Here is a 14,592-nt window from a genome sequence, read left to right on the forward strand (position 1 = left end):
AGGGGCAGGCTGGAGGAGAATGCAGGAAAAGAGTGGTGATGGCCTAAACCCTGACCCCTTTATAGATCCCTGCAGAGCCAGACAGGGAAAAGTTTGAGATGGTCCCGAAACCTCAACGAGCACTGCGGAGTCCTCACTAGGCAGCAGAGAGGAATGGATTTCCCTGATATCTAAAACAGGAAATAAGTGGGGCCTGGAGGAAGGCAAGTTTGGGTTTGAGTGCAGGAAACTCTGAAACAAGGAGCAAAGTGATGCCTCAGCAACCCTGGTCCCATCTCAAGCTGGGGGCCTAGGGAGGGAGAACAATAAAAGTGGAAGATGCCAGGATGGCAGCCGCTGTCCAGGAGGTGAGTTTCCAGGCTGGGAGAAGAGGCCTGGTGGCCCTCCTCTGAGGCTAGATTGTGTGGGGTGGAGAGATCGAAGTAGAGCAGGTTCCAGAGGGATCCAGGAGCCTGGGAGGTGGCATCCATGTTTGCATGCTCCTTGGCTGCACTGATTTGGAGCCCAGAGAGGTAGAGGGAAAGAGGAGAGGAGAAGACCCAGAAGGGTCAGGGAGCTCCAGGATCAGCCACTTCTATTTCCTTCTCCACTAATATCACCCTTTGCAGCCCACCAGGAATTTTCTCCCAGTGTGCCCAAGGGTCTTTCCATTCAGAAATGCATTCAAGGGTGCCCCCTCATAGCTCCTTTCTGAACCCCAACCACTTCCTGTAAGTGGCTTCTCGATCTCAGACATCACTTTCTTTCCTGGATAGCTTAGGCCCTATCTCCTCTGTCCTCCACAAACCTCCTCTTCCATCCTCAAGCCCACACCCTGGGCAGGAAAGGGCCTCCAAACTCTTTGCCTGCCCTACAAGGCCCCAAGTCTGGGCCAGAATCCAGACCCCATGGTGGTGAGGCTCTTTGTTCTCCTACAGGCTTAACCCACCCCCTCCTTTTTTTAAACTGGAATTTCTCCCATTAAAAAAGGGGGGGCAGGAACTTCAGGGCTTCAAGCCTTTTTTCTTTCTTTCTGGGGAATATAGAGGAAATAGAGAAGAGGGAGGCAGAGAGGGAAATCATCTGATGGCTAATTTTCAGAGGAGAAATTTGAGCATTGAATGAGGAACACACCAACCCCATTTCTTTCATCCTTTTTCCTATTGAAGCTATACCCAGCCCTTGAGTGTGTGTATCAGGTTTGCACCTTCCAGCGGCCACTTTGTCTTTAATACAGTGGGCCAGAAACTACACTCCTCAACTTCAGAAAGACAGACATTTGCTTCCTCATTTCTCTATATTTTCCTGGGGAATGTCTTTGAGTAGGATAAGCATGTAAATTAAAAGTGTGTACAGACAGAGAGCTTTATTTGCATATAGTGGATTTAGGCAGAGAGCTGGATATCTTTATGAACACATTTGGGCTTTTTCCACGGGCATGTGCTGAAGCAGTGCACGCAGCCTGCACAGTCCGCAAACCCACAGGTACGCGTGCACACACACGCACACACACTTCCAGTGAATAGGCACATCACATATCTCCTTTATATGTTGGAGTATCTGAAAGAAAAAATTTCAGAGTTGAACTTAGCTGGGGACTCGGTTCACGGGAGGAAGCCGAGGGCAGAGTGGCTCCTGCCGCCCCGCGGTTGCAGATGTCCCTTTGAAAAAGCAGCCCAGAGCGGAATCAGCGCTTCCCGGCCGCGCCGAGAGGCCATTTCCCATTTTCCTTCGGTATAATTACATGCTCCGTCTTTCCCCCCACACCAGCAGCTCAGCTAGAGACCAAGAAGCCACACTCCTTCTCGTTTCTCTTGATTTTCTCTAAACTTCATCTGTAGTCAAGCCCCAGCGCCTCATCCCCGAAGCCGGCGGGGCGAGGCGTGGCCGGTGGCGGGGGGTGAGCGCGCCGCAGCCGAGGGTTTCAGCGCCCGGCTTTCTAGGGCGGGATCGCCTCGGAGATGTAATTACTACGTTTCCAGTGGTGCATACTCTCCTGGAGTGTTTAATTTGATTTTATTTGTGTCTCAGCAAGATCCACATATTTTTCGGGGGAGGGGGGAGAAGTGACCCCAGGCTTAAAGTTAATTAACCAACAAGGCTTTACTTTCCACCGCCCGCCCGCAGGCTCTTGCAGCGGCGTCTCCCTCCCTGATCCCGGCGCGCCCCAGACTTGGAGCCTGCGTTTGCAGGCACCGAAAGGTCTTGGGGAGCCAAGCGAAAGAAGGGGAAACAGTTCAGAGCATGCGAACTTCCCCAGCCGATTTTAGCTCCCTTTGCCCCAACTTTGCCTTCCAGCCTTTCCACTCCCCCAAGTCGCTGGGGAGGGCGGGTGGCTGTTACATCTTTAGCCAGTCTTATTGACGAAGGGGACTTTGGTTCGCTTTCTTTTCCTCCACTAAATTTTGGCCGCTCAGTGCCCCTAATAAATGAAATTGTAAAGTTGCCGGGTTAATTAAATCTATATCTCATTGCAATAGGAATAGTTAATGCCCTTACATAAACCTGGAAAAGAACATACTATTAATTTTATTTATTGCTGGACCGCCCTGCACCCAGATCCTTTCCGCCGTTCTGCCCCTACTCCCAAAGGCTGGAGGGACGAATCTTTGAGTCCCGGCCCGTGGGAGACGCGTCTGGCGTTGGGCCGGACCTGGAAGGGAACCCCAGGAACCTGGTAGGCGTTTCAGGCCCTTTGTTTCTCCCGGCGGCCCCACAGAGCCCAGTCCGCGGCGCCCCAGATTCTCCACCGGGCGTAGTACTTCACAGGAGGGGAGGCCAGGCCTCCACGCCACCTCTAAGACCCCCGGCTGGAAAAAGGCAGACCTCCCCACCCACCCACCACCACCAGCCAGGCCCCAGGCAAGGGGGCCAAGGTCACACGAGCCAGTCTAGACTTGGCCAGGCCCTGTTTGCGCTCCTCATTTTACCTTGACCTTGGACTCCAGCAGCAGTATAACCAGTTTCGTAGCCCTTCCGACTCCCAGAAGACCCCACCTTCCACTTGGCTTTTCTCTCCTCGCCCCACCATCATTGCCCCCAACACACACTTAGCAGCCCTGCTTATGTTCCAAACCTCTCTATGTTGCATTTTTCCTCCTACTGTCAGCCCAGCCCGCAGCATGCCTTCTGAACTCTGGAGCTGACCCTTCTGGATGAGGATGGCACTGATAAGAATTATGTTTCTTATCCTAACTCACCGACCCGGTGCTCTCAACCGTCAAACACCACCTTCTCCCTACAGGGAGGAGGGAGGCAGCCCTGGTGGTCTGAGCATAGACCTGGCCATTTGCTCTTGGGTTTGAAGGGTCTAGGGGGTCTGGCTTGGCAGGGGGCTACTGCGTGGCCACAGTCGGTGTGCTGTCTGGCTAGGAGCACCCAGCATTTAAAACCTGTGGCAGCCGCAGGAAAGAGGGAGATGCTGCAGCCCCTCTCCTCTCCTATTTCTCTCTCTTTATTACCTCTTCTCCTCAGGGAGGCCCTGTGCTGAAAGAGAACTTGGCTCTATTCCACAGAGATGCTGCCCCAGAAAGGGGTGATTCTACTGATGCCCCTGACAAGTCGGGAGATTTTGGAGGAAAGAAGCGGGGTAGGGGGTTAAAAAATCAGTAACTTGGTGTCAATCTTTTCTTCGATATAGGGGCAGTTTTAGAGCATGAAAATACTCAGCACCAAAAGGGAGTGACTCAAGAAAGCCGTGGGAACTAGAGTGAGGTTGTTCAACTGGGAACTGCACGGGTCTGGGCTCTGTCAGGCCCCTGGGCTCTTCCAGCAGGGCTCAACCCAGGCCGAGGATGGCAGAGGTAGGTCCTACGGGGGCGGAGGTAGGACTTCTGGGGTCCCCCAGAGTTGCACCAGGGAGAATTCCCTCCAAAAGGCAGCTCCAATTCTCTCTCATTCTCCGTGTTTTCTTTTGTATGTCTATATTTGTGCAGGGCTTTTAGCTTTTCCGAGACCGAATTCTCCACCCTAACCCCATTTCTTTGAAAAATTTCACCCGACGCTTTTATTTCTATGGTATATTCAGATATAAGTCTTATATTGTCATTTCCCTCCTTTTATTCTTTCTCCATTTCCGGCTGAGAGTATTCCACCGCTTCACAACTCTTCACCCAGTGTGTTAGGGTCTGTATTTGGGGATTATCACATCCCCCAGTCCTCTCCGCTGTGCTTGAGGGAGATCCCCCAGCGAGGTAGAGAAGAGGATCTTTTCCAGACAACTGGGGCTTTTGGGAAAGTGGCTGAAGGTTTTAAGTGGAAACACAATTCCCGCATCAAAGGCTCGCCCTGTGGCATAGGCATCAGTTCTTTCCAGCCACGAACTGGAGGGGAGCCTTCCAGGGCCAGAGCACTCCTGCCAGTTTTCTAGTTTCTCCATTTATTATTTTGTAAAACCCGGTTTCCTCCCGACCCTTAGCTCCAAACCCCAATCCAGAGAATTCGGCAGTCACGGTGATCGGTTGGGGGGTAGGGATCTGTCTCCCCTGTGCACATCCTAAGCCTAGGGGGAGGCGCCCAGTTACAGTCCACTCCTCCCTAGACCCCTTTACGTCGGCCAAATTCAGCCTCCCCCTCCTCGCTCTCTCTCCTGGGGGCCTGCCAGGGGGCGGCGCCCTGTCCCTTTAAATCTCCCAGTTCCCTCCTCCTTTGCCCCTCCCGAGAGCCAATCAACAGAGACCTTCTTCTTTTCGCCCCGCCCCACCTAGTGGGGTGGGAACCCCAGGAGATTCAGCCAGGACGTCACGTGCGCGGACAGTGTCACGTGGGCGCAGGAGAGGTGCCAAGGGGAGGGGGGCGGGAGCCGGCAGATTTCTTAATGAAGTGTCTCCGCATGCGTAGAGGGAATGTGGTGAGGGAGGTGGATGCACCAGGAGGAGGAGGAGGAGGAGGAGGGGAGGGGTGAGGAGGAAAGGGAGGAGGGATGGGGGAGGGGAAAAGGGAGCGAGGTGTCTCCCCAGCTCGCTGCCTCAAGCAAGTGGAGTTTTTAAAAAGCTCCAGCAGATCATGTCATGACGACTTCGCTGCTCCTGCATCCGCGCTGGCCGGAGAGCCTTATGTACGTCTATGAGGACAGCGCGGCGGAGAGCGGCGGCAGCGGCGGCGGCGGTGGGGGAGGCGGCGGCGCGGGCGGAGCGGGGGGCGGCTGCAGCGGAGCGAGCCCTGGCAAAGCCCCGAGCATGGATGGTCTGGGCAGCAGCTGTCCGGCCAGCCACTGCCGAGACCTGCTTCCGCACCCCGTGCTGGGCCGTCCGCCGGCTCCCCTGGGCGCGCCTCAGGGCGCCGTCTACACGGACATCCCAGCCCCAGAGGCGGCGCGCCAGTGCGCCCCGCCGCCCGCGCCCCCCACCTCGTCCAGCGCCACCCTGGGCTATGGCTACCCGTTCGGGGGCAGCTACTACGGTTGCCGCCTGTCGCACAACGTGAACCTACAGCAGAAGCCTTGCGCCTACCACCCGGGCGATAAATACCCGGAGCCGTCGGGCGCCCTGCCCGCTGACGACCTGTCCTCCAGGGCCAAGGAGTTCGCCTTCTACCCCAGTTTCGCCAGCTCCTACCAGGCGATGCCCGGCTACCTGGACGTGTCTGTGGTGCCCGGGATCAGCGGGCACCCGGAGCCGCGTCACGACGCGCTCATCCCCGTCGAAGGCTACCAGCACTGGGCTCTCTCCAATGGCTGGGACAGTCAGGTGTACTGCTCCAAGGAACAGTCGCAGTCCGCCCATCTCTGGAAGTCTCCCTTCCCAGGTAAGGAAGGGGCCTGAGCGCTGCCGCCGCCGGGGACCCCTCCCCGCCCTGCCTGCCCCGGGGCTCCGCGCCCGAGCCACCCCCGCCGTCTGGCTCTGGCGCGCCCGCTCGGCTGGGCTGCCGAAGGAGCCGGCCGGGCGAGCTGCGCTGAGGAATGCGCCGGGGAAGAAATCTGCTCCGACACGTTCCCTGGAGCTGCCGGGCGGAGAGTGAAGCAATCACAGGCGCCCGAGCGCCGGGCCGCGGGCTCTGCTCGGTCAGTAGCTCATCTCCTCCCCCTCACGCTCCAGCCTCACACGGGGCTCCTGGCCCCAAAGCCCGCTTCCAGCCAGGGATGGGGGTGGGGTGGACCAGTGTCTTGGAATCCAGGACAAAACCCTCAACCCACCAAATAATTGGGGGGGAAATAAGAACCCCCACTTTCTTTGCCTGAATTTTCAGGATCGATCAGGCACTAGACAGTATTATTTTTTTTAACTAGCAGTCTAATTTGCCATAGTCTACACAAATGTAGGTTTTCTTTTTTCTTTTATTTATTTTTTAAAATCGACCACGAATGTCTTGATTATTGAGGGAGCAGAAGAGCTAACATCTCTCAAGAGGGAGTGGAGAGAAGGGAGCTTGCATCCCTCTCTGGAATGTAACATTTTATCTGGTATACTAAACTCAAATCCTATGGACGTTTTCTTTGCCAACTCTCCCAGATATGGTCGAGAGAGTTAGTTATCCGTGCCCCAGACACAGAAAGAGGGATGTGGGCATGAGAGGTGGGGAATCCAGGCCGGTGCTGCGGACCCTTTGGTCTTATCTGGTTATGTATGGGAGGGGAGAGCTCCCAGATGCCCAGTTCCCTCTCTTATTGAGGCCATTCCTGAACAAGAAAGGATCCTGCAATTCCCACACTACCCAGGGGAAAGACTACCCAGATCTTCCAAAACCACATCAGGAGCTTCGGATTCCACCATGCACTAAGAAATCAGGGTCTAGGAAATTTGAGTCTGTTCTCCCTGTAAAAAGAGTGTAGTGGGAGAGGGTCCTCCTTTCTGATGCCTAGAATGGGCTGGGGGGCAACCACAGATGTCTCCACATTCTGCCCAAAGAGCCCCCTAGCTCCACATGCCAGGCTGTTTCAATTGGAAAGCATAGACCTGAAGACCTCCTAAGGGTGGGCCTGAAATTCCTCTGCACCCGGGACTGAAGGTGGAGGTGGGCGGTGAAAAATCACTGAATGATGTTAGAGAGTGTAGCAAATAGCATTCTTGTAAATATGAAATTATTTAGTATAATACAACTCAGTACCAGGGTGTGATCCACCCTAGATACCCCATTTCTGACTGCCAGAATTAAGGATGGTATGATTTTAGTACATGGTATCATGCATCACCTACTCGGCATTGGCTATAAAATTTTTTTATAATATCATTTTGTATTAACTACCCAATATGAAACACATAACATTTCTAGAAGTTAGGCAATTTACATGTAGATATACAATAATGTATTATAGACAGATGGCTCCTTAATTCTTCATCTTGCCAAAATAGAAAGCTCCTTAAGAGATGGGGATCCAGCAGGAATTCCTGGAACAGGGGAGCCGATAGGCCATGCCAAGGGACCAAGGGGCAGGGGAGCAGATGCTTACTAGAGCCACTGTGTGCTGGGCCACAGGCCTAGAGCAATGGGCAATTGGTTTAGAGTGAAGAAGTGGAAGAGAAAGCGCTGCTCTGGCATCCTTGTGTATGCATGTGGAGTGGGGTGGGGATGAAAGATTGGGGAGAAATATCTTTGAACAAAATAAGCATCTTGAAGGTTCCCAGGAAAAAAATAACGACACTTAAAAATAAACACTTTTTGATCACAGCTTCCTAGAGAAAAATATCTTGGAAATAAAAAAAAAATACAGCCCAATTGAGATTTAATGCACTTGCAAATTACGGCATGGAAATAGATATAAAACCCCGGTGTGCCTTAGAAGCTATGCGCTCACACATTCCCTGTGTGGAAATAGAATTGAGCTGGTGTATTCAGTGAGTGCAGAGGTCCAGGCAAGAGGCAGGTAAATTAGGAATTATCTTCAGACACCACCCTCCATCTTTCTACCCACTCAGAGATCTTTTAGAAGTAGTGAGATTTCCAGATAACTCTGTCTATGCAATTGTGGTTTGTTCGGCAACATCTAGGCATAAACACTGCTGTCTGTCTTCAGCGCCTCTGGCTCTGAGAAACCTCATCTATGGCAGTCTGGGCTGGTGTGGGAGATGGAGGCAATTGTTCAGCAAGATCCAGATAATTAGGGCTAGATGTGTTGTGGCTTCTTCCTTCTCCCAATTATACAGACCCTTCCTTCACTGCTGTTCCCCCCCCCCATATGATCAGTGTAGACACTTTTTTTTCCTTCTGACAGAGAGGAAATTTCAGGAAAGAATCAGAGAGGGGGGAAAAGGAAAGATGGGATTGGGGAGAGAGAAAGAGGGAGAAACAGTGGGCTCTTTGGGCCAGACTAGAAGTCCCTAGTGACAAGCCTTTGAATTTTGGTTGAGAAGAGCAGCTGGCTGGATTTTTAGCTAGACAAGATTTTCTTCAGAGCCCAGAGCCCACTTGTGGGGGTGGGTGGCCAAGAGTGGGTGGGCTGTGGAAAGCTGTACACAGCGGCCCCTCGGCCCTAAGAGAAAGCTATAGCGGAGAATTGATATGATTTATTCACTCTTCAAGATGTCTGTTAGGCTCCTAGGTAGGGAATGGGTTGTGTATGTGATCTGGAGGGAGACTAGGGAAGGGGTGATTGTAAAATTAATACCCAAGTCCCCAGTCACTTTAGGCAGTATAGATACAACTTGAGGTCTAAGCTACCAGATGTTCCCACATCTGTAGATCCCACTTCCTTTCCAGACAAGGCAGTAGGCAATGAAAGGGGGCTTCTTTGAGAAGGCAAGACCGGAGCTATTTCCCCAAGAGGCCAAAACAACCTACAGTTTGGTCTGATCCATGAAAAACTTGGCCAAATCAATCTTTGGCATCCCATAGAGAAAAATAACCAGTTTAGACCAGTTGTCTACTTTTTCTATAACTGATTTTTTAGAATTGTGTTGATTAAGTCTCATTAGAAATATAGAGTTAGAGTTTAGAGAATCAAAATTGGGTAGGTAATTGTGAGAGTTTACTGAAAGTGAGGTAAAAAAAAAATTAGGGGCCATTATCTGGTTAATTCAGAAACTAAAACCCACCTTCATTCCCCTTTACTTTCCAGGGAAAATAAGGTGTTTTATTGCTGGATAAAACCAGGTGGCCTGTTTCCATTTAAAACTTACTGTATCATTTTTATTAAAAGTCAGAAGAATCTAAGTTTAAAGTCTGGCTCTACCAGTTATTTTATGCACTCTAACCCTCAGACTCCTGATCTTATAAAGTGGGTTTAATAAAATAAGCCTGAAGAAATGTTCTGAAGATTAAAAACAAAAACTCAAACTCATGGTATCACGACTTACCCTCTTCATTGTATTCTCCCCAAATCATCAATTTCTGGAATTATAGTTACATCTGTAAGAATAAAACAAATTTGAGAACTGAGAGATTTAAAAACAAAAGATCATATTCAGGAAAATCCTTTTTAACCTAAAGGATCTAATCTGTTAAAATGAAGTTGTTTTGTTTTTCAGATTTTTAAGAAATGTTGGCTCATTCATACAGAGGCAGAAAAATGCCAAGTCCAACAATTTTCCTGAGAAATTGTCACTATGAAGACACCACACCAAGCCATGGGAACCTGTCTCTCCCATTTTCTTCTTGAGCACTTTATTTCCCTCTGCATTTCATTGCAACTGCTTTTCTCCCCATCCTATATAGACAAGAGTCCCTGGGAGAGAGCGGACCCAATTGGGATGGATGTAGGGAAGGTGCTTTGTGAGGGTGGGGTGGGAACAAACATTTCAGGAAGAACTTTGTGTCCTTGCTGTGGGCTGTGCCCAATAGTTCCAAAAGGCAGTAGGGATGAAGGGAAAACCCCGAATATTCGGTCCTTCTCATTAGCTTCCGCCAGAGATCTAATAATAATATGGGAAAAAATGAGGGCTGAGTTATTCAGATAATTCCCCACTTCCCCTTGAAAGTGTTGCTATGACCTTTTATTGACAAGGGTGAGGGTGGAGTGGAAGGTGGGGTTATAAGTGACATATATTGTTTTTAGTTTCTATGAAATTCTCAGAACCCGAAGAAACTGAACTGGCAGTAGTGGTTGGGATGGCAAGGTATTTAGGGCGTAGAGTTAGAATTGGTGCATGTAATGTAGACAGTTTCCTTTCGCCTTGAAGGAATGGAGAGGGAGAGAGTTGGAACAGAATTTGCTGTTCTGGTGGGACTGGATGTGGAGCCCCTACTTCCAGGGACCTGACTCCTTATGTCTCAAGGCCAGGACCTCCCACCTTGGGTGTTGTGAGGTGGTTCACTACATTTGGCCCTAATTCCTAGAGTGCTTGGCCCCAAAGCAGGCTGGCTTCACCTGGACACGTTTTTTCTATCTGTTGGTGCCTTGGGTCGCTAGTGCCTCAGGCCCCTAGTGCAGGGCATGAGGACCCAAAGGCATGAGGACCCATTTGGTGGTCTGTGCCCACTGAAGCTGACCCCCCGCTGTGCCATGCCCTCCCTGAAGCATACAACAGAACTCCTTCCTCTGATGATGGAGTAGAGTATAAGCTGATAGGCACTTAAATAACCAACCTGCAGGAAGGAGGGATTTTTCTGAATACCTGAAACCCTGCAGGCTGGCAGGCCAGGGTAAATGGGGGTGAGGGGCTCTAAGGATGCATGGATCCTAATAGCAAGGCTGTGCAGAGCCACATTGGAGCCTGAAACAAAAGGAAAAATCAGTTAATACTGATCCTGCGTTTACTTTAAAAATTGATATTTTGTTCATTATGGATTTTTTGCATTCGTGTTGAATTTTTTAATCATTGCATTAAAATGTTATCTTGATTGCTGAGTATTTGGTGCCTGCTCCTTTAAAGTTTTCGAGGGAGGTGAGTACCCCGGTGGTCTCACCCTATCCATAGCCCTGCTAATAACAGAGGTGCAAAGGATTAGGGGGCTTTATTAGGGAGAGCAATGCGCTGGCCCGATCTGAACCCCTGTGGGAATCCTGCGCCTTGGCAGCGTCCTTCAGCCCCTGTCTCGGTCCTACCGCGCTTCACTTCCTCCCGCTTGCCTTCTCTCTTCCCCAGACGTGGTTCCCCTACAGCCCGAAGTGAGCAGCTACCGACGTGGGCGCAAGAAACGAGTGCCCTACACTAAGGTACAGCTGAAGGAGCTGGAGAAAGAGTACGCGGCTAGCAAGTTCATCACCAAAGAGAAGCGCCGGCGCATCTCGGCCACCACGAACCTCTCCGAGCGCCAAGTCACCATCTGGTTCCAGAACCGGCGGGTCAAAGAGAAGAAGGTGGTCAGCAAATCAAAAGCGCCTCATCTCCACTCCACCTGACCGCCCACCCAGCTGCCCACCCCGTCTATTTATGTCGCCGCTTTGTACCATAACCTAACCCTATGGACGCTGCGCCAGTGCAGACGAGTATTTAATGTTAACGGGAAAGAGGAACCGTGCCGGGGGAGGCAGGGAGGCTGGGGCTAAGGCGGGCTTGGCCATCCCCTACTCCCCATCCCATCCCTAGCCTCTACTCCTATTCGGACAGGACCCACCCGGCTTCAGCAGCTTTGGAGGTGGGTCCAGGTAGGCTGTGGGAGGAAGGCTATTGCTTCCTCTCCCCTTGGCTATCCAGGCAAGGCTATCCTCTCCCCTTGCCAGCAAGCCAAGTGGCAGCGAAGAGCCCAGTCATTCCAACGAAATCAGGGTTGAGGAATGACCCCAATTCTTGCCTCATCTTATGACCAGGCTGGCAGAAGACAGACCCTCGTTAAGGGTGCGGCTTTGGAGCAGGATCCCGGGAGCTCATACTTTCCTTCCCTGTCCCTCCCACACTCCTTAGGCAAGGTTTCCCAGTAAAGATTTTCTGTGCATATTTTTAAAGTCATGTTAATATTAATGATAATTATTAGTGATCTGGCAGCGTGCTTGGAGTACAGATGGCGCTCAGAGCTGGTAGGTTTTCTTTCTTTCCTGTCTGTTTCAACCCTCCATCCCAAGAAATGAATTTCTCAGGAGCTGCCTTTGCCCTCACTGCCTCCCCTGTTCTGTTCTCAGTCAACATGTGGACGTCCAAGGAGGACCAACACTCCAACCACGCTGCTAAATATGGTTTATCTCTTCTCTTTCACTCTCTCTATCTGGGGAGGTTGGGGATTAGGCCAGGAACAGAGGCAGAACTTTTTCCTTAAGGACAGACTTCTCTTCCAAGGGGATGGAGAGTGGGTCCTTCAGCAGAGTCCCTCTCCAGTCACCTCTCCACCCAGGCAATAGCGCAGAAGAGAGGCTTCATGCTTTCACTTTCACTGATTTCCAGAGGAGAGCTAGAGGAGCCAGTCCAGGAGGCTAGAATAACTGGCCCCCAATTAGCCAGCTAAATGTAGATGCTGCCTAACATTTCCTTCCTCAAAGACCAACTTGGTGCTGTGGGGGCCCCCTCACCTCTTCCCTTCCCACTGGTGCATTACAAAACAGTGTTCTTTTGAAATGTCCATCAAAAATAGGCTCTTTTTTTAAAAAAAATGTTGTGTATCTGTATATAGTATTGTGATGTCTGAATGACAATGTACTGAATGCAAAAAGAAAAAAGCCCATAAACCTGTTTTTAAAATAAAGTCTTTTTTTTTTGCCTTGATTTTATTGCTTAGATTTCTTCTGAAGCCCTTTCTGTCCACTAGCTCTTCAGGACAGCCTATGATACCCTGACTCAGCCAGAATAGGCAAGGGGGAGGGTATATACGTCATCCCCAGCTAGGTGGATTCCAAACCAGTATTTTTCTCCACTTAAGTTTTGAGTTATTTTTGGTAATCTATACTGTCTAAACAGGAGAAAACTCCTTCCTATCCTAACAACCAACTTAGATGAGTGTATATTGAGGAGGGAAAGATGTAATCAGTGACAAAAAGGCTTGGAAGCAGGTTAGTGAGAAAAATACTTTGCTGGTGGTTTCAGTTAATAGTTGGAGCTCAGACCTGGTTCTGGGTGCTGAGAAGACAGCATCCCAGCTGGGAGCTGGGTGGGTAGTGGTGGAAGCTATGGGGGGGATATAACCTTAGGCTCTTGGTGCCCTACTTCCCCCAGAGGCTGCCAAATACCTTAAGCCATTTCTGGGCTGGAGTTAGGGCTGGGATGGGATCAGTACAGCCTGCCTGGTGGGCGCAGCTTCAAGTTCAGCTTTCCCTGGCTGCTCTCTTTTCTTCCCCCGCTAGCCTGTCCAGAGAGGTCAGGATGCTAAGACTCTTTGAGCCCCCAGTTTGCCAAACCAACCCCTCTTTTACTCTCTAGCGTTCCTGGGAACCCCAGTCTTCTAGGCAATCAGGAGCCTATGTAGATGCTGCCACTAATTTGTTTTCCTTGTCGCGTCAGTGCCTATCTCCCTATCTGGCAGAGTTAATGAGATCGTTAAGTTGTCAGGTTAAGAGACTTTTAAAAAGCAATATAGCCTAAAACAATGTTATCTCAGATTAAATCTTTACTGCAGCAATTTTTATTTATATATATTTTTCCTCTCCTGAGACGCAGAAAGACTGGAGGCGTCAGATTAGAAATCAGAGTTCTCCATTCTCCCTTTGCCTGATGGGGCTGAATACTTTAAAATTTCACTTAAATTATTTCTGGGGGTGAAACACATGCGCGCACGGACACACAGAGTCTGAGGGACAAAGAGACAAAGAATTTGTCCTGTGTGGAGCTGCGCTACTAAGTTGGCTGCCAGTCCTGTTCACTCAGTCTCAACTCTGTGTTAACTACCCAAAGAGTCACACTTTGGGCAATGGAGATTTGAGAGGGAATAGAGGAATCTCCCAGGAATAAGGTTCATTTTGAATTCCACCTCCCTTCCCTCTCCCATCCATTATGCCAACCTCTCTCCAAAAACCCCTAGGATCTCCCTGAAGATGAAAGGAGTTGGAGACTAAATGTGTATATTTGGTCAGAAAAAGGAACTTAGCAGACAAGAAGCCTTAGGGCTCTCTTACTATGGGTCCCACCTCTCTTGATTTCTTTAGGTACTGCTTTAGGCACAGTGGATGTTGGAGCACAGTAAGTAGAAAGAAGTCTAGAGTTCTCTCAAAGGATCCTTCAGCTGCTGTACACAAACTCACACATGATCCTATGAGTGAGTCTTCCCCTACAGAGTGACACAACCTACATCCCCAGAAGGTGGTAATGAAAGGAGAAGAGGAAACTTGTGCAGGCTCACGGGGGTGCATTGGGACACTGGTAACCCTGGCAATGACTGCAATTCCTCTGAGTGCCTGTGAACTCCAGTGTGCCAGGGTGTTTAGGACTCTATCATGCACTAGATTAAATATAACTGGGTTAATTTTGGAGGATTATCATGCCTAGATTAATTTCAGAGATGATGAGTCTTTCATAAGAGTAAGCAAGCATTGTATGTGGCTGAGGGTGTGTGTTTGGGGAAGGCAAAGTGGGGAAATTTAGTATTCTTTACCTGATTGTACTGGCCCCTTACCTTTCCTTTTTCCATGAATTGACATTGTCTTTGGGAACTCTGAGAATGGTCCATTCCTGGGAATGGTGTGTTTATGTATGCGTGTGTTTGTGTGTGTGTGTATATGTGTAGAGCCTTTGAGCAGTGGAGAATGTCTTGCTTGCATGTATTCTATTGTATATGTGAGAACATTGTCAGCCAAGGTGCAGAGTGTATTTACATATGTAAAAAGTCTTTCTCTGCAAGGCCACTCTCCTGGTGTTGTGTTAGAGTGCGGTTGAGTGT

General features: G+C 50.1%; 1 protein-coding gene across 1 annotated transcript; it reads left to right on the forward strand.

Moving 5' to 3' along the window:
• Nucleotides 1-4,932: 4,932 nt before the first annotated feature.
• HOXC13 (homeobox C13) lies at nucleotides 4,933-12,488 on the forward strand. The gene is made up of 2 exons (XM_012764974.2): nucleotides 4,933-5,724; nucleotides 10,938-12,488. The coding sequence occupies exons 1-2, from the start codon at nucleotides 4,989-4,991 to the stop codon at nucleotides 11,192-11,194; spliced, it is 993 nt and encodes a 330-aa protein (XP_012620428.1). The 5' UTR covers nucleotides 4,933-4,988; the 3' UTR covers nucleotides 11,195-12,488.
• Nucleotides 12,489-14,592: the final 2,104 nt, after the last annotated feature.

Source organism: Microcebus murinus, chromosome 10 (assembly GCF_040939455.1).
Source record: "Microcebus murinus isolate Inina chromosome 10, M.murinus_Inina_mat1.0, whole genome shotgun sequence".
NCBI classification, from domain to species: domain Eukaryota; kingdom Metazoa; phylum Chordata; class Mammalia; order Primates; family Cheirogaleidae; genus Microcebus; species Microcebus murinus.